General features: G+C 37.9%; 1 protein-coding gene across 2 annotated transcripts in view; it reads right to left on the reverse strand.

The window, feature by feature from the left end:
• The window catches only part of LOC133249627 (UDP-glucuronosyltransferase 2C1-like), a 39,543-nt gene extending 19,528 nt beyond the window's left edge, over positions 1–20,015 (reverse strand). Inside the window, exons 1-4 of one of the 2 annotated variants that reach the window (XM_061420351.1) lie at positions 19,173–20,015; positions 3,911–4,059; positions 1,942–2,073; positions 254–341 (exon numbers count right to left, since the gene is read on the reverse strand). In XM_061420351.1, the coding sequence (XP_061276335.1) occupies positions 254–341; positions 1,942–2,073; positions 3,911–4,059; positions 19,173–19,893 (1,090 nt within the window). In that variant the 5' untranslated portion in view covers positions 19,894–20,015. The remainder of the gene's footprint in view (positions 1–253; positions 342–1,941; positions 2,074–3,910; positions 4,060–19,172) is intronic. The other variant, XM_061420352.1, reaches the window with a different exon arrangement.
• Between the last annotated feature and the right edge of the window lie 734 nt (positions 20,016–20,749).

A 20,749-nucleotide genomic window follows, 5' to 3' on the forward strand; every position in this document is an offset into this window, starting at 1 on the left:
TCTCTCTGTTTTACTGTAAAAGTCCATTGCACTAATAACTATACTTATGGTGATGGTCTTGAGTAAATGTGCTTTACAGTCTTTAACATGTGTCATGAATAATCCTTTCTTTCAAAACTACTGAAGCAATGTGAAGATTTATTAAAGTTTTTTTTTCTTATTTTAAATACAAATTTGTTGAAATCTGTTATTGAATAATCATTCAGATTATACCTCATTCAGCTCTGTTTATCTTTCTTCTCTTTGGTCTTACCAAGAAGATCATTCTGTGGAATCCATTTATATAGCCGGGTATTGGCTCCTAGTGTTTCTGGTTTCTTTCCTGTGTATCTCCACAGAACCTATTAAGATAAATGTCTTTATTAGAAGGTTTTAGAATCACATCCTGGCAGAAGAAGTTAACCTACCCTGATGACTCAGATGGTAAAGAATCTTCCCACAGGACTGGAGACAGGGGTTTGATCCCTGGATCAGGGAGATCCCCTGAAGAAGGAAATGGCAATCCACTTTAGTATACTTGCCTGGAATACTCCATGGATAGAGAAACCTGGCAGGCTATAGTCCATGGGGTTGAGAAGAGTCAGACACGACTGAGTGACTTCACTTCAATCAAATTTGATGCCTCCAGGTAATGCACAAGCAAACTGAGTCCCTAAGTGATTAGGTAATGAATGTTTTTTAAACCATAAACACCACAGCCATGTTTTCAAAGGGTTGGAATGATCCTAGTTAATAGCCTTTCATCTTTGGGTTAATTCTAACAATCCAATGAAGAAAAATGATAAAGATGTAGATGAAGAATGACAATCTGAATCTGAAAGAACTACATACTGGTGTTACTAGGCCACTCTGGTTAAGGGGCTTTTTGCAACAATGTTTTACGTACTTACCATTAATGTAGACTCATATAGTAAAATATTCATAATCATATTTATCATTTTAAAGTATTCTAAGTCTAGAGTTTGGTTGCATTAAAAACATACACAAGGTGTAACCATCAACTATATGGCATGGCATCCAGTCACACAGTCGTGTCCGACTCTTTGTGACCCCATGGACTGCAGCCTACCAGACTCCTCTGTCCATGGGGAGTCTCTAGGTAAGATTACTGGAGTGAGTTGCCATGCCCTCCTCCAGGGGATCTTCCTGACCCATTGGAGTTGGTGATGGACAGGGAGGCTTAGTGTGCTGCAGTCCATGGAGCCACAAAGAGTTGAACATGACTGAGTGACTGAACTGAACTGAGAAAAAACATGTCACTCAGTTGAAACCTAGAATGGTATCAATAAAAAATTATAGTTTGCTGGAACATTGTAAAGTATACTCCTAAATCTTTTACTGTATTGTAAGTTTTAAATGTTGAAGAATCACTATTTAGGATTTCATTTAGGATTACTTTTAGGATTCATTATTTAGCATTATTAGAAGAATCATTATTTAGGATTATTTTTAGAATCTCACCTCTTATTCCCAGGTTCAATTACGACAATGCTCAAAATCAGTAATTACTAGAAAATATAGTCCCAAGACATTCTGAGAATCAAATCTATTATTTTGAATATCTTTTCCTTTATTCTCTGTCATGTTATTTGCAACTTGTTTATATGCTTCAGATTTAAAGAAATGTAAGAATAGCAAAAAGTGTTACATTACATGGATGCCTTAAAACCTAATGCACAAAGCTGACTGATGGTTTAACAGTAGCAAATGATTAATTTTCATTTATTATTTAAAGAAAATACTGCAATAGAATTTCCTTAATAATGCCAGGTTTAAAGCAAGATAGCAATCAAATATCCCCTTTTATCATTTACACACTTTCATTAGAGCTCACTTGATACTAATAATATGAATGCCCTTTCCTACATTTTACAAGTATACTTTTGTTATGAATTTCATGGATTTTAAAACAGCTGTCCCTGAAAAAAAATATTATCTGACCTTCTGTGGAATCTGGGCAAGGGCTGACGCAATCATATTAGACTTTTCTTCTGAGAGATTTTTGATCATTGACCCCAGAGTAAACACCACGACTCCATCTTCTCCAGAGCTTTGAACAAACTCTTCGAGCTCCTATGAAGAAAACAGCCTTTGTAATATGAAAGCTTACAGTTATAATTGATGTCACATTCTTCCCAATGTGTCTGAATTATTAGAACAATTCTGTGCTTTCATATGTTAATGATTTCAGTGTATAATAAATAGCAAATTAAAAATTATTGTTATTAAAGGCTCATTTAGTAAAGCATATTTGAGGTACGAGTGTGTCTTTGTGCATGTGTGTTTGTGTTTACAAATTATTGACTGCCTGTTATCTTTTGCCATTTGCTGAGCTCTTTACATGTATCATTTAATTTAGATATATGGTGGTATTATGAGATATGTATACATTTTCAGATGGGAAATCTGTCTCCGTAAGGTTAAGTAATTTGTTCAAGTCTACACAGCAGTAGCTGGCAGAGAAAATTTCTACCTTTAGTTAAATAGCTCTGGTGCTGCAATTTTTATTTAGCCTTAGATGCTAATAAGGTTGTTTTCATTTTTTCTGCTGAATTATGGTCAGTACAATGACACAATTTTGGTATATTTACTTTTCTCTGTTTTCTAAACTTCTATTTTCTTTTACTTTGATTAGATTTGTTTTTTTTATATAAGCTTCCATATATACAGTTAGGAATGAGGTAGCCATGTAACTCCTGACCAGACAAATAATGCAGAAATACCTATAAAGCATACTCTGAGGATTATAGGAATATAGTAGTAGAAATATGTAGCTTTGAATTGAAAATAAAAACAACCTATATAATCATACTGAAATAAATCTTTCCATCCTCTGTTTAAATAGTAGCAAAACTAAGCCAATTAAGTACAACAACAACAACAAAAAAAAGTGTGTGAGGCGTGAAATGGAAAGACAGGGAAGATATTTATATTAAGGGACTTCTCACATGTTTATGGAGAAGGAAATGGCAACCAATTCCAATAATCTTGCCTGGAAAATCCCATAAACAGAGAAGTCTGTCAGATTGCAGTATATGAGGTCGCAAAGTGTCAGACAACACTGAAGTGACTTAGCACTCACACACATGGTTATGGAGGATGTCAAGTTTAATCTGCAGAACAGTACATTAGGCTGGAGACTCAAAAAGCCACTGCTGTAGTTCAAGTTTGAAGGCTGCTTACTGGCATAATTCAGTCTTTTGTTCTAGTTACATCTTCAACTAATCGAATGAGGCTTACCCACATAATGGAGAGTAATTTGTTTAACCAAGGTCCACATCTTTAAAAGTTGATTTCATCTAAAAATAGCCTCTTAATAAGTTCTAGAAAAATGTTTGTCTAAATACCTGGGTACCTGGCCAGGCAAGTTGACACTTAAAGTTAACCATTACACCATGTTGGGAGATGATTTGACTTGAGATATAATGATATCTTTATGTTCAATTATAGCATAGTACTTGTAAGATACTAGGAAATATTTTTAAATTTATATAAAACAAATTTTCATGAATAGTTAATAGACTTTGAACAAGAAAAGAAAATATTGAGGACTACTTCATTAGATAATAATACATAATCCAAAATAAAGGCTACTCACCTTCTTACTGTAGTGTATAGTCTAAGAAAATAATGACCATTAAATTATATGTCTGTTTTCTCTGTTTGGGGATCAAATACTTTAACAATAAACCAGAAATCATTTTAAGAGATAAATACTCATAACTGGGTCAGGAAGATCCCCTGTAAAAAGGGAATGGCAATTCCACTCCAGTATTCTTGCCTTGAAAATTCCATGAACAGAAGACGCTGGCAGGCTATAGTCCATGGGGTCTCAAAGAGTCAGATATGACTGAGTGACTAACACTTCACACTTCATTCATGTAGGACAATAATAAGCACATTTAATTACCTTAGGTAGGGGCTTTGCAGGCTTGCAGTGCAGTCCTCCAACAAATTCAGTATTAGGTAAGTAAGGTTGAGGAAATTCAAAATCCCAGTAACTTCGAAACAACCACATGTCAGCTTTCCCTATAATCTCACACAGTGTGGTAGGTTTTCCTGAATAAAAATGAGGGATAAGAGAGGGAAAGGAATCTGATATGTTAAATGAGAGATATATCTTCACCTAATTTTCTAAGTAAATTCTTAAAGACCAATACGCAGCCTGTGCAACCCAGGTTAAATCAATTGGCCTTTTCCCCTGAAGAGTACACATAGTCAGATTATGAATAAAGAAGCACGGATTTGGGCTTCCCTTGTGATTCAGCTAGTAAAGAATCCGCCTGAAATGCCAGAGACCTGGGTTCAATCCCTGGGTTGTGAACATCCCCTTGAGAAGGAAAAAGCTACCCATTCCAGTGTTCTGGCCTGGAGAATCCCATGGACTTGCGTAGTCCAAGGGGTCACAAAGAATCCCACATGACTGAGCGACTTTCACTTTCAAACACAGATTTAAGTATGGAGCGAAGCCAAAAGCCTGTTGCTCTCTCTCTCTGTCAATGGAGTCTTTCATCTTGATCTAAGCCTGAGCCTACTCAGGTGCTCCTATAAGTACAAGAAACTTAGGTAGCGATTCTCAGCCTTCTGTGGTAGAGTTGCACCTTCTTCTCTGGAATTCCAGTTTATCTCATCCTCATTGCTCCAAAAGCCTCTGATTATGTTGAAAAACAACTTGCGTTTTACCCATCTTTTTTTCTATTATTTTCAAGTGTGTTATCACAACTAATTGCATCCTGAGTACTTTTAATACAATTCTTAAAATGATTGTCTCCTTTGCTATAGGAAATGAAATTTCTTATTTTATAAGATTTTATCCTCTTGGTGAAAATATTGCATTGCATAATAATCTGGTGATGAAATAATTTCTATTTTATAGTGAATCTTACCCAGAGTTTTGGTGTCCTTTTGAAATATATGCTCCATGTCACTGAGAGGAGGAAACCATAGCCATCTGGTTTCTCACTACATGGCTTTTTGAATATTTTCCATGATATTCTAAGTGCACTAAAGTTTTGACTAGAAAATATAAGGGATTTTGAACTCCTAGGAAGATGTATCTGCATAACAGATCAAGGCAAATCTCAGTAAATGAGAGGTTTTATTCTGGTAATGGCAATATCCACTTTCATACTCAGCACATATCTTTAGGAAAATGTGCATAGGTTTTACTTTGTCATTTATTTTTTAATTTACTCTGAACTTTTGAGATAATATACTTTGAAGTTAATTGTTAACTGTTATATGTCTGTCTGGTAGAAAATACCATCTCCCAAATCATGATTCTATTGCTCTATAGGGCATTTTTTTTTTGATCATTGTTTTGTCTAGCCTACTACTCTTATCCTAAAATTCCTTTGTCTCTTGAAAGTTTTATAAAGAGTTTCACAAGTTTTTGAAATGAAGGCTCTTTCTTGGTTATTTTCTCATCAATTATTTGAACATAACTATGACATGTTTTAATAAATAATTTTATAAATTACTTTTAATGTATATTTATACATAAATTTACATTCATGCATATATTTATTATATGTTTATATATTTTATAATATGTATAAATGTATATTAATATAATATATTTATAATTTTATAGATAAAAGTTGTTAATTATGCATTATATTAACATGCTTGTAATATATAATATAATGAAAATTTTAAATTCTGAATAGCCAAATTATATCTATAACTTATAGAATTTTAACATTGATGAGGATAAAAAAAAATGTGTTTCTTCTATTTACCAAGTATTTACTCTTCCTCTCAGATTATTGGTATACTCCACCAAAGGATATTCTAAATTGCTAAGAATTATGGAAGAATCAGGGACAGAGTAATATTCTTATCACTGGAAAAGATGTTCCTAAACTGAGTGTCAGACTTCTGGGATCAGAAGTAAACAAACAGCTTCAATCCAATTGTAGATCATTCAAGGCTTAATCCATGACTCAGAAAATGTCGCTTTGATGACATTTTAAGTTATCTTTACTCAGTGTTGCCTTTTGTAGCTTGAACTCTCAATATGGATGTGTGATAGTTTCTCCCCACATTTTATAGGGCCATTTCTAGAGATATAAGCACCTGTCCATCACAAAATGCCCAGAAGAAGTTTCAGTGCAACATATTGACCTTGATTAAGTCATATGCCTTTTTGAACATATTACATATTGCTAGAAAGCAGAGTTCTTTAGATGCACTCATGTTGTTTGTGAGTAATTTCTCAGAGGAAATATTGAATAGACTTATGGTCACTTCCTTTTTTCCAGTGACGTGAAAGTTGTTCAGTCATGTGCAACTCTTAGTGATCCCATGGACTATACAGTCCATGTAAATCTCCAGGCCAAAATACTGGAGTGGGTAGCCTTTCCCTTCTCCAGAGGATCTTCCCAACCCAGGGATCGAACCCAAGTCTCCCACATTTTAGGCAGATTCTTTACCAGACAAGCCATAAGGGAAGCCCAAGAATACTGGAGTGGGTAGCTTATCCCTTCTCCAGCAGATCTTCTCGACCCAGGAATTGAACTGGGATCTCCTACACTGCAGATGAATTCTTGACCAAATGAGCTATACATTTCAATCCTGTATCTTTTTTATGTTTTTAGGAATAAACAAAATTTTTAGTAATGATAGGATAGTAGAGATAAATCTGTTAAAACTAGTAACAAGGAAAATAATAAAAATTCGTATTAAAATGAAAAAGTTCCAAATAGACAAATCAATCCTGAGAAAGAAAAACAAAGATGTAGGCATCACACACTCTGATTTTAAGAAATATTATAAAGCTATATTAATCAAAACAATACATGCAGGTTTAAAAACAGTCACATGTTCCATTAGAACAGAAGCAAAAGCCCAAAGATAAGCTCATGCATATGTTGTCAAAAAATATTTCATAAGAAAGCCAAAAATACTCAATGAAAGAAGATAGTCTCTTAAATAATTATTACTAAAAAAAAAAAAAAAAAAGGATAGTCACATAGAAAAGAATAAAACTAAACTCTGATCTTACCCCACTACAAAATTATATTAAAATGGATAAGAGGCTTAAATATAAGACTTAAAACCATAAAATTACTCAAAGAAAACAAAGGGAAATAATTCTTGACATTCACAGTGGCAGTGAATTTAGATATGATACCTAAAGTATAAGTGGGCTTCCCTGGTGGCTCAGCTGGTAAAGAATCTGGCTACAATGTGGGAGAACTGGGTTTGATCCCTGGGTTAGGAAGATACTCTGGAGAAGGGAAAGGCTACCCACTCCAATATTGTGGCTTGGAGAATTCATGGACTGTATCTTGATATTAACATGGTGAAGTAGAAGGATGTGCGCTCATCTTCTGTGTGAACTCCAAAATTGCAACTAGCTGCTAAACAACCATCGACCAGGAGAAGGTTGGATTCCCCCTAAAAAGATACCCCAGGTCCAAGAGCAAAGGAGAAGCCCCAACAAGATAGTAGGAGGGGGGAAATTGCAGTTAGAATCAAACGCCATAGTCGCCAGAGATGCTTGGAGGGCTCAAACAAAATCTGCACACCAAGACCCAGAGATCCCAATGAAACTGAGTCAGAACTGCCCTTGATTGTTTGATTGTCTCCTGAAGAGGTACGGGTCAACAGTGGCCTGCCGCAGTGACAGGGGCTATGACTGCATCAGACTTGTGTCATGAACCATGTGGCATAAGCCCTCTTGGAGGAAGTCGCCATTAGCCCCACCATAGAGTTGGTGAGCAGATGAGAACCCCCCAGGGAATATGACTTTGAAAGCTAGTGGGGCATCATTATAGAACTTTCTATAATGTTCTTCCACAGGATTGGAGAACCAGACACTTGGAAAGCACAAAAAACAATCTTGCACACACCAGCAGCCAGGAGAAATGAGCAGTGTCCCCACAAGAGACTGAGTCAGACTTGCCTATGAGTGTTGAAGAGTCTCCAGTGGAGGCATGGGTTTGACGACCAGTAATGTTGAGGATTTTGGCCACCTGATGCGAAGAGCTGACTCATTTGAAAAGACCCTGATGCTAGGGAAGATTACAGGTGAGAGGAGAAGGGGACGGCAGAGGACGAGATGGTTGGATTGCATCACTGATGCAGTGGACCTGAGTTTGAGTAACTCCAGGACTTGGTGATGGACAGGGAGGCCTGGCATGCTGCAGGCCACGGGGTGGCAAAGAGTCTGACACGACTGAGTGACTGAACTGACTGACTGACAATGCTGAGGAAGATGAATTTGAATGGTTCTATGAAGACCTACAAAACCTTCTAGAACTAACACCCAAAAAAGATGTTCTTTTCATTATAGGGGACTGGAATGCAAAAGTAGGAGGTAAAGAAATACCTGGAGTAGCAGGCAAGTTTGGCGTTGGAGTACAGAATGAAGCAGGGCAAAGGCTAATAGAGTTCTGCCAAGAGAATGCACTGTTCATAGCAAACACCCTCTTCCAACAACACAAGAAAAGACTCTACACATGCATAACACCAGATGGTCAAAACCAAAATCAGATTATTATATTCTCTGCAGTGAAAGATGGAGAAGCTCTATACAGTCAGCAAAAACAAGACTGGGAGCTGACTGTGACTAAGATCATGAATTCCTTATGGCCAAATTCAGATAAATTGAAGAAAGTAGGGAAAGCCACTAGACCATTCAGGTATGACCCAAAACAAATCCCTTACTATACAGTGGAAGTGAGAAATATATTCAAGGGATTGATTAAATATGATAGACAGAGTGCCTGATGAACTATGCTTGGAGATTCCTGACATTGTACAGGAGACAGGGATCAAGACCATCACCAAGAAAAGAAATGCAAAATAGCAAAATGGTAGTCTGAGGAGGCCTTACAAATAGCTGTGAACAGAAGAGAAGCAAAAAAAAAAAAAAAGGAGAAAAAGAAAGAGATATCCATTTGAATGCAGAGTTCCAAAGAATAACCAGTAGAGATAAGAAAGACTTCCTCAGGGATCAGTGAAAAGAAATAGAGGAAAACAAAATAACGGGAAAGACTAGAGATCTTTTCAAGAAAATTAGAGATACTAAGGGAACATTTCATGTAAAGATGGGCTCGATATAGACAAAAACTGGTATGAACCCAATAGAAGAAGAAAATATTAAGAGGAGGCAAGAATATACAGAAGAAGTATACAAAAAAGATCTTCATGACCCAGATAATCATGATGGTATGATCACTTATCTAGAGCCAGATAATCTGGAATGTGAAGTCAAGTGGGCCTTAGGAAGCATCACTATGAACAAAGCTAGTGGAGGTGATGGAATTCCAGTTGAGCTATTTCAAATCCTGAAAGATGATGCTGTGAAAGTGCTGCCCTCAATATGCCAGCAAATTTGGAAAACTCAGCAGTGGCCACAGGACTGGAAAGACCAGTTCTCATTCCAATCCCAAAGAAAGGCAATGACAAAGAATGCTTAAACTACCACACAATTGCATTCATCTCACATTCTAGCAAAGTAATGCTCAAAATTCTCAAAGCTAGGCTTCAATAGTAAATGAACCATGAACTTCAAGATGTTCAAGCTGGTTTTAGAAAAGGTAGAGGAACCAGAGATCAAATTGCCAACATTCCTTGGATCATAGAAAAAGCAAGAGAGTTCCAGAAAAACACCTATTTATGCTTTATTGACTATGTCAAAGCCTTTAATTGTGTGGATCATAACAAACTGTGGAATATTCTTAAACAGATGGGAATAGCAGATCACCTGACCTGCCTGTTGAGAAATATGTATGCAGATCAGGAAGCAGCAGTTAGAACTGGACATGGAACAACAGACTGGTTCCAAATAGGAAAAGGAGTATGTCAAAGATGTATGTGTCTAACTGCTTACTTAACTTATATGCAGAGTACATCATTAGAAATGCTGGACTGAATGAAGCACAAGCTGGAATCAAGATTGACAGGAGAAATATCAATAACCTCAGATATGCAGATGACACCACCCTTATGGCAGAAAATGAAGAAGAACTAAAAAGCCTCTTGATGAAAGTGAAAGAGGAGAGTGAAAACGTTGGCTTAAAGCTCAACATTCAGATAACTAACATCATAACATCTGGTCCCATCACTTCATCGCAAATAGACAGGGAAACAGTGGAAACAGTGAGAGATTTAATTTTTTGGGCTCCAAAATCCTTGCATATGGTGATTGCAGCCTTGAAATTAAAAGCCACTTGCTCCTTGGAAGAAAAGTTATGACCAACCTGCTGCTGCTGCTAAGTCGCTTCAGTCGTGTCCGACTCTGTGCGACCCCATGGACTGCAGCCTACTAGGCTTCTCCGTCCATGGGATTCTCCAGGCAAGCACACTGGAGTGGGTTGCCATTTCCTTCTCCAATGCATGAAAGTGGAAAGTGAAAGTGAAGTCACTCAGTCGTGTCTGACTCTTAGCGACCCCATGGACCGCAGCCTACCAGGCTCCTCCATCCATGGGATTTTCCGGGCAACAGTACTGGAGTGGGGTGCCATTGCCTTCTCCAATGACCAACCTAAACAGCATATTAAAAAGCAGAGATGTTTCTTTGCCAAAAAAATGCCCATCTAGTCAAGGTTATGGTTTTTTCCAGGAGTCATGCATGGATGTGAGAGTTGTACTATAAAGAAAGTTGAGTGCTAAAGAATTGATAAATTTGAACTGTGGTGTTAGAGAAGGCTCTTGAGAATCCCTTGGACTGCAAGGAGATCCAACCAGTCCATCCTAAAGGAAATCAATCACAAATATTCATTGGAAGGACTGATGCTGAAGCTGAAACTCCAATACTTTGGTCACATGATGTGAAAACTGGCTCATTTGAAAAGACCCTGATGCTGGGAAAGATTGAAGGCAGGAAGAGAAAAAGATGACAGAGGATGAGATGGCTGGATGGCATCACTGACTCAATGGACATGAGTTTGAGTAAACTCCAGGAGGTTGAATGAACAGGAAGTCATGGCATGCTGCAGTCCATGGGGTTGCAAAGAGTCAGACATGACTGAGCCACTGAACTGAAGTAAACTGAACTGAAACAACGGGGAGGTAACACAGCCCCACCCATCAGGAGAAAATTGGATTAAAGATTGACTGAGCATGGCCCTACCCATTAGAATAAAACCCAGTGTCCCCCACAGTTAGGCTCTCCCATCAGTTCAGTTCAGTTCAGTCCCTCAGTCGTGCCCGATTCTTTGCGATCCCATGAACCACAGCACGCCAGGCCTCCCTGTCCATCATCAACTCGTGGAGTCCACCCAAACCCATGTCCGTTGAGTGGGTGACGCCATCCAACCATCAATTTGAGATTGATGCAATCTCAAAAACGACAGAATGATCTCTGTTCGTTTCCAAGGCAAACCATTCAATATGGTAATCCAAGACTCTCCCATCAGGAAGCTTCATAAGCCTCTTATTCTTATTCATCAGAGGGCAGGCAGAATGAAAACCATCATCATACAAAACTAATAAAAGTGATCACATGGACCACAGCCTCATCTAACTCAGTGAAATTGTGAGCCATTACATTTAGGGCTGCAAAGATGGAGAGGTCATGATGGAAAGTTCTAAGAAAATGCAGTCCACTGAAGAAGAGAATGGCAAACCACATCAATATTCTTTCCTTGAGAATGCCACGAGTAATATGAAAAGGCAAAAAGATATGACACTGAAAGATGAATACCTCAGGCCGGTAGGTGCCCAACATGCTACTGGAGAAGAGTGGAGAAATAACTCCAGAAAGAATAAAGTGATGTACCAAAAGCAAAAACAATGCCAGGTGTAAATGTGACTGGTGATCGAAGTAAGTCTGATGCTGTAAAGAACAATATTGCACCAGCTCAGTTCAGTTCAGTCGGTCAGTCATGTCTGACTCTTTGTGACTCCATGGACTTCAGCACACCAGGCTTCCCTGTCCATCACCAACTCACGGAGATACTCAAACTCATGTCCATTGAATCAGTGATGCCACCCAACCATCTTATCCTCTGTCATCCCCTTCTCCTTCTGCCTTCAATCTTTCCCAACATCAGGGTCTTTTCAAATGAGCCAGTTTTTCACATCATGTGAACAAAGTATTGGAGTTTCAGCTTGAGCATCAGTCCTTCCAACGAATATTCAGGACTGATTTCCTTTAAGATGGACTGGTTGTATCTCCGTGTAGTCCAAGGGACTCTCGAGAGTCTTCTCCAACACCACAGTTCAAAAGCATCAATTCTTCGTGCTCAGATTTCTTTATAGTCCAACTCTCACATCCATACATTACTACTGGAAAACCCATAGTTTTGACTAGATGGGCCTTTGTCGGTAAAGCAATGTCTCTGCATTTTAATAAGCTGTCTAGGTTGGTCATAATTTATCTTCCAAGGAGCAAGCGTTCTTTTAATTTCATGGCTGCAGTCACCACCTGCAGTGATTTTGAACACCCCCCCCAAATTAAAGTCTGTCACTGTTTCCATTGTCTTCCTATCTATTTGCCATAAAGTGATGGAATTGGATGCCATGATCTTAGTTTACTGAATGTTGAGTTTTAAACAAACTTTTTCACTCTCCTCTACTACTACATCTACTTCTGCTTTATTGACTACCTCAAAGCCCTTGACTGTGTGGATTACAAAATAATGGAAAAATTCTTCAAGAGATGGGACTATCAGACCAATGTACTTGCCTCCTGAGAAATCCATGTGCAGATCAAGAAACAACAGTTAGAACTGGATATGGGACAACAGACTTGTTCCAAATAGGGAAAAGAGTATGTCAAAGTTGTATGTTGTCACACTGCTTATTTAACTTATATGAAGAGTACATATTGAAAAATGCCAGGATGGATGAAGCACAAGCTGGAATGAAGATGGCAGGGACATATATCAATAACCTCAGATGTGCAGATGACACCACCATCCTGGCAGAAAGCCAACAGTAGCTGAGGATCCTCTTGATGAAAATGAATGAGGAGAGTAAAAAAGTTGTCTTAAAACTCAATATTCAAAAAATGAGGATCATAGCATCTGGTCCCATGACTTAATGACAAATTGATGGTGAAACAATGGAAACACTGAGAGACTTTATTTTGGGGAGCTCCTAAATCACTGTAGATCATGGATGAAGCCATGAAGTTAAAAGATGCTTGCTCATTGGAAGAAAAGCTATGAACAACCTAGACAGCATATTAAATTCCAGAGACATTACTTTTCTGATAAAGGGCCATCTAATCAAAGCTATGGTTTTTCCAGTAGTCATGTATGAATGGATTTGGACTGTAAAGAAAACTGAGCACTGAAGAATGGATGCTTTTGAACAGTGCTGTTGGAACAAACTCTTGAGGGTACCTTGGATTGCAAGGAGATCAAACCCATCATTCCTAAAAGAAATCAGTCCTGAATATTCATTGGAAGAAGTGATGCTGAAGCTGAAGCTCCAATACATTGGCCACGTGATGCAAAGAACTGACTCACTGGAAATGAACCTGATGCTGGGCAAGACTGAAGGCAGGAGAAGAAGTGGATGATAGAGGATGAGATGGTTGGATGGCATCACTGACCCTATGGACGTGAGTTTGTGTAGGCTAAGGGAGTTGGGGATGTACAGGGAAGCCTGGAATGCTGCTATCCATGGGGTTTCAAGGAATAAGTCATGGTTGAGCTACTGAACTGAACTGAAAGTATAAGTAACAATATAAAAAAATGAACTAGGTGAACTTCTTTCAACTAGTGGCTGCTGCACACTGCACAGTAAGAGAAATGATCAACAAACAAGAAGGCAGCCTATGAAAATAGAAAAAATATTTGCAAACTCTATGTCTGCAATGTGGTTATTGTTCTTGTTCAGTCACTCATTCATGTTCTACATTTCGTGGCACCATGGACTACAGCAATCCAGGCTTTCCTATCCTTCATCATCTCCTGGAGCCTGCTCAAACTCATGTCCACTGAGACAGTAGTCCCATCCAAACAGCTGGTCCTCTGTCATTCCCATTTCCTCCTGTCTTAAATCTTGCCCAGCATCAGGATCTTTTCTAGTAAGTCGGTTCTTCACATCAGGTGGCCAAAATATTGGAGCTTCAGCTTCAGCATCAGTCCTTCCAATGAATCTTAAGGATTGATTTCCTTTAGGATTGACTGGTTTGATCTCCTTGCAGTCTAAGGGAGTCTCAAGATGTTTCTCCAACACCACAGTTCAAAAGGATCAGTTCTTCCATGATCAGCCTTCTTTATGGTCCAACTGTTGCATCAATATAAAATTACTGGTCAAACCATAGCTTTGACTATATGGATCTTTGTTGCCTAAGTAATGTCTCTGCTTTTTAATACGCTGTCTAGGTTTGTCACAGCTTTTCTTCCAAAGTGAAAGGTCTTTTAATTTCATGGCTGCAATCATTATCTGCAGTGATTTTGGAGCCCAAGAAAATAAAGTCTCTCACTCTTTCCGTTGTTTTCCCCATCTTTTTTCATTGGTGATGGGACCGTATGCCATGATCTTCATTTTTTGAATGTTGTGTTAAACCAGTTTTTCACCTTCATCAAGTCTCTGTTGTTCCTCTTCACTTTCTACCATAAGGGTGGTGTCATTTGCATATCTGAGGTTATTGGTATTTCTCTTGGCAATCTAGATTCCAGCTTGTGCTTCATCCACCCTGGCATTTTTCATGATGTATTCTCCATCATGAAAATAAGCCAGGGAGAGGATATACAGCCTTGATGTACTCCTTTCCCTATTTGGAACCAGTCTGTTGTTCCATTTCCAGTTCTTATTGTTCCTTTTGACCTCCATACAAGCTTTGCAGGAGTCAGGTAAGATAGTCTGGTATTCCCATCTCTTGAAGAATTTTTCCATTATTTTGTAATCCACACAGTCAAAGTTTTTGACATTGCAATAAAGTGGTACTAGATGTTTTTCTGGAGCTCTCAATTTTTCTACGATCCAGCAGATGTTGACGATTTGATCTCTGGTTCTTTGCCCTTTTCTAAATCCAGCTTGAACATCCACAGTGTTGCAGCATGGCTTTGAGAATATTCAGCATTACTTTGCTAGCGTGTGAGATGAGTGCAATTGTGTGGTAGTTTGAGCTTTCTTTGGCATTGCCTTTCTTTGGGAATGGGATGAAAACTGATCTTTCTGAGTCCTGTTGCCAATGCTGATTTTTCCAAATTTGCTGGCATATTGAGTGCAGCACTTTCACAGCATCATCTTTTAGGACTTGAAATAGCTCAGCTGGAATTTCATCACCTCCACTAGCTTTGTTTGTAGTGATGCTTCCTAAGGCCCACTTAACTTCAGACTCCAGGATGTCTGACTCTATGCGCATGACCACACCATCATGGTTATCTGGGTCATGAAGATGTTTTTTATACAGTTCTTCTGTGTATTCTTGCCACCTCTTCTTAATATCTTCTGCTTCTATTAGGTCCATACCATATCTGTCCTTTATTGTGCCCATCTTTGCATGAAAATTTCCCTTGGTATCTCTAATTTTCTTGAAGAGATCTCTAGTCTTTCCCATTGTATTGTCTTTCTCTATTTCTTTGCACTGATCACTTAGGAAGATTTTCTTATTTCTCCTTGCTATTCTTTGGAACTCTGCATTCAGATGAATATATCTTTCCTTTTCTCCTTTGCCTTTAGCTTCTCTTCTTTTGTCAGCTAATTGTAAGGATTCCTCAGACATTTTGCCTTTTGCATTTCTTTTTCTTGGAGATAGTCTTGATCACTGCCTCCTGTACAATGTTATGAACCTCCATCCTTAGTTCGTCAGGAACTCTGTCTATCAGATCTCATTCTTTAAATCTATTTGTAGTTTCTACTGTATAATCACACTGGATTTGATTTAGGTCATACCTGAATGGTCCAGTGGATTTCTCTACTTTCTTTAATTAAAGTATGAATTGGGTAATAAGGAGTTCATGATCTGAGCCAGAATCAACTTCCTGTCTTGTTTTTGCTGACTGTATAGTTCTTCTCCATCTTCAACTCCAAGGAATATAATCAATCTGATTTCGGTGTTGACCATCTGGTGATGTCCACATCTAGAGACTTCTCTTGTGCTGTTGAAGAGGGTGTTTGCTATGACCATTGCCTTCTCTTGACAAAACACTGTTAGCCTTTTCCCCGCTTCATTTTGTACTCCATAGTCAATTTGCCTGTTACTCCAGCTATCTCTTGACTTCCTGCTTTTGCCTTCCAGTCCCTTATGATGAAAAGGACATCAACAAACAAGATGGCAGACTAAAAGGTCATGTGCTCATCTTCTCCTGTGTGAACTCCAAAGTTGCAACTAGCTGCTGTACAACCACGGACAGAATGTTGGATTCCACCAAAAAAAAAAAAAAAAAGATATCCCAATTCCAAGGGCAAAGGAGAAGCCTCAGTAAGACGGTAGGAGGGGCAAAATTGTCTTTATAATCAAACCTCATACTCACCAGAGATGCTTGGAGGACTCAAACAAACTCTTGTGCACACCAAGACCCAGATGTCCCATAGAGACTGAGCGAGACCTACCTTTGATTGAGTATCTCCTGCAGAGGTATGGGTCAGCAGTGGCCTCCTGTGGGGACAGGGAATCTAACTGCAGCAGGTCTGGATTATCCAATGAGAGGCCTGAGCCTCATGGTGGAGGTCATCATTAGCCCCACCATAGAGCCGCTGAGCAGATGACCCACAAACTGCAGAACAATTATACTAAAGATTTTCCCACACTGTTAAGAAAGTTCAGATTTTCTTAGAACAGATTTTCCAATCTGGGAATCTGGCAATGTAACTGAGAACCCACAGGGAATTTGACTTTGGAGGCCAGTGGGAGACCGAGCCAGACTTGCCTTTGAGTGTCCAAGAGTCTCTGGTGGAGGCATGGGTTGAAAGTTTGGCCTCAGGCCAAACAACAGGGAAGGAACCTAGCCCCGCTCATCAGCAGAAAATTGGATTAAAGATTCACTGAGCATGGCCCTGCCCATCAGAACAAAACCGGTTCCCCCACAACAGGCTCTCCCATCAGAAAACTTGCATAAGCCTCTTATCTTTTTCATCAGACGGCAGACAGAATGAAAACCACAATGAAAAACACAGAAAACTAACCAAACTGATCACATGGACCACAGCCTTGTCTAACTCAATGAAACTGTGAGCCATGCCGTGTAGGGCCACCCAAGATGAGTGGGTCACAGCAGAAAGTTCTGGCAAAATCTGGTACACTGGAGAAGACAATGCCAAATCACTTCAGTATTCTTGCCTTGAGAACCCCACGAACAGTATGAAAAGGCAAAAAGATATGACACTGAAAGATGAAATCCCTAGGACGGTAGATGCCCAATATGCTACTGGAGAAGAGTGGAGAAATAACTCCAGATACAATGAAGAGATGGAGCGAAAGCAAAAATAATGTCCAGGTTTAGATGTAACTGGTGACAGAAGTAAAGTCTGATGCTGTAAGAGAATATTGCATAGGAACCTGGAATGTTCAGCCCACAAGTCAACATAAATTGGAAGTGATCAAAAAGGAGATAGCAAGAGTGAACATAGACATTTTAGGAATCAGTGAACTAAAATGAACTGGAGTGGGTGAATTTAATTCAGATGACCACTGTATCTACTACCATGGGCAAGAATAACTTAGAAGAAATGGGAGTGTTCCTCATAGTCAAGAAAAGTGTGTGAAATGCAGTACTTGGGTCCAATCTCAAAAATAACAAAAGTAGAAATTAAGAGTTTTCAAATAAATACCATTTGTATTTATGTGTAGCGATGGATATTATCTAGAGTTATTTGGTGATTATTTCACAATAGGTGCAAATATCTAATCATTTTGTTGTATACCTGTGTTGAACAAAATTATTTTAAGTCTGGAGAAGCAAAATTTTGCATGAAAATTTTTCTACCAGTTGAGCCACTGCCCGGCACTCCCTGTTTTAGTGTGCAATGTGCTTCTGCATTATACATTAACTAGATCCCCTCAGAAGACACAGGGAAGTTTACTCTACAGAAAAACTAATTTCCTCCTGGCACCAGCAACCTAACTCATTAAAAGCTAACATTCTTTCCTTAATCTTTTAAGGGGTCACAGTGACCCACCACTCACTTTTTAGGACTACATAAACTGGCAATATAATGTTCTGATGTATAACTCTTTCATGTATAACCCCTTCCCTCAAAAACTTATATGACAGTTCTTTAACTTCTAATGGGCAGAGCATTCCTCAGAGCTTCCTGACAGATTTTCTCCAGGGTTATAATCCTCAGATTGGCTCAAATGAAATCTTCCATACTATTCTAGGTTGACTATTGACTAATTTTTTGTCACAATCTGAAACTAATACAGTGTTGCATGTTAATAATACCTCAAAAAAAATCTAACTAAATAATATACGAAAGGTACTGTTTTCTCAAAGATAAGTTACCTCTTATGCAAAACTTCCTTATCATAATCACATAAACATAATAAAAAATAAATTAGTCAAAAGCAAAATAGAAGAGGTACATGGGCTTGCTAAAATAGAGAAAAAATTTGTGCTCAGGGTCAAAAGTCACTAGTTGACCTCTAATGACCTCCAACCTTAAATAGAAGAAGAACAAAACACTAAAGTGAGTTAAAAAATCTAGAAGCATGGTCCTATAGGAAAAAAAATCTTCTTTTGTTTTTACACTTTTGAAGACAAGAACAAATGAAACCAAACTACATTATTTATTTTCTAGTTTCATGCTCACCACATTGCAAACCTGGTCATCAATTAACTATTCTTTCATAGAATACAAATATAAAGCCTTAAGAAGAACAGGTTAATCAGAAAGGAATCAGGTTGTGAAAAAGGAGAAGCAGAACACAAGAGTAGTCCAAGGTTATGGAAATTAAGCACACTGTCAGATTTGGGTTTTCCAGACACTCCAAAAACTTAAGCTTAAATATAGAGAATATTCCTTCTTGGATATATACCAGGGTTCCCCTGGTGACTTTGATGGTAAAGAATCAACCTGCAATGCAGGAGACCTGGGTTCGATCTCTGGGTTGGGAAGATCCTCTAGAAGATGGAATGTTATCATTATTCAATCATATAACCAAAACAACAACAAAAACAATTAGAGTGTTATTAATTTTTACATTCAAAACAGTGTAGCCACCCTAAAATAGCATTTGTAAGTTTTCATACAGTTAGATAAATGTTTACATTATTTATAGAATATAAGAATATTTATTATATACATATTATTCTTACCTAAAACCTTGCTGTAATATTCATCCCATTCCGGAAATACATAATAGGAATATATCATGTCACTCACTGTATACAGTAACCAGTTCTCCAGCCTCTGTCTAAAAGTCATCTTGTCTGTCAGTCTTGATGTGATACCAGGAACATATGAAGAAGGCATAGGAAGCCCAGCACACAGTCTTTCAATGACATTCGCACAGAAAAACCGAAAAGTGAATATAAATGGAATATTCAGGAGTTCAGCCACCAATTCCCCACAAAAACTTAAAGGATCGGCAATACAGACATCAAACTTGGCTGCCTGTAGCCTGCTGAGTAACTCCTTGTTTGTGATAGCACTGTCACACACTCTTCTGTTTATTAATAAAAATTTTCTCTCTAAGTCTGCCAGTTTTATTTGCATTTCCCACCATGAGAGTTTTGGCAGTTCAAAAGTTTCTTCATAGAGAATGGTATTGAGCTCTTCTATCAAAGTTTCTTTAGTTACTGAAATATGGAGGATCTCCACATGATAGGGAATCTTGGTATGATCAATTGCAAGATTTTGTGAAGGTACCAGGACAGTTATCTCATGCCCACGAAGGTGAAGCTCTTCTAGAATAACTTGTAAATTAATCCAGTGACTAAAATCCGCAGGCCATACAAGAACTTTGCCCGTCCTCCCGGAGTCAAGGAAACATAGATGCAGCATGAAAAGGATGCAGAAGCCTTTCACAGTCTTCATGGTTAACTCTTGCTTGAATTAAATCTTAAACCACATGCATGAAACTCACAATCCAAAGATCTCTCCTTAACAATTCCAATGAGTTCATAGTAGGTTGGGCTGAACTTTGAAATGTGTACTTTGTATAATGGATTAAAATGGAAAGCAACTGCTTTGAAGTGAAAAAAAAAACAAAAAACAAAAAAAAACTTGATAAAACACAATACACTGAGTTAGGAAATATTTACTCAGGCTTAAACACAAATCCATAATAATTTCTAAGTAATATTTTAAAATCTGAGATTATGTGATTGCATATTCTATTAGGGCTAGATATTTTGGAATATTTTTTCTGGTTTTATTTTTAAGATCATTTGAACAGGAAGATCTCTAGAGTGTGTTTTTTTTTTTTACTGATAATTCTTCTAGATATTTTAGGTGCAGAAGAGATCATCACTTAATGCTGGAAATACGCACACTTTAAGAGATGTTAAGGCAAGGAGATTTATTTTATTTTTAATTTTATACTGGATTATAGTTGATTAACAATGTGTTAGTTTCAGGTGTACAGCAAAGTGATTCAGTTATACATATACATATATCTGCTCTTTTCAAAATTCTTTTCACATTTATGTTGTTACAGAATATTGAGCAGAATTTCCTGTGGTTTATAATAAGTATAGTAAGTCCTTGTTGGTTCAACTACTTTAAATATAGTAGTCTATATCTGCTAATCCAAACTCCCAATTTATTTTTCCCCCTACCTTGCCCATTTTGTAACCATAAGTTTGTTTTTAGTGTGTATCTGTTTTTGTTTTGTAAATAAGTTCTTTTTTCTTTTTTTAGATTGCACATATAAGCAATGTGATAGTTATCT

The sequence above is a fragment of the Bos javanicus genome, chromosome 6, assembly GCF_032452875.1.
Source record: "Bos javanicus breed banteng chromosome 6, ARS-OSU_banteng_1.0, whole genome shotgun sequence".
NCBI lineage: Eukaryota > Metazoa > Chordata > Mammalia > Artiodactyla > Bovidae > Bos > Bos javanicus.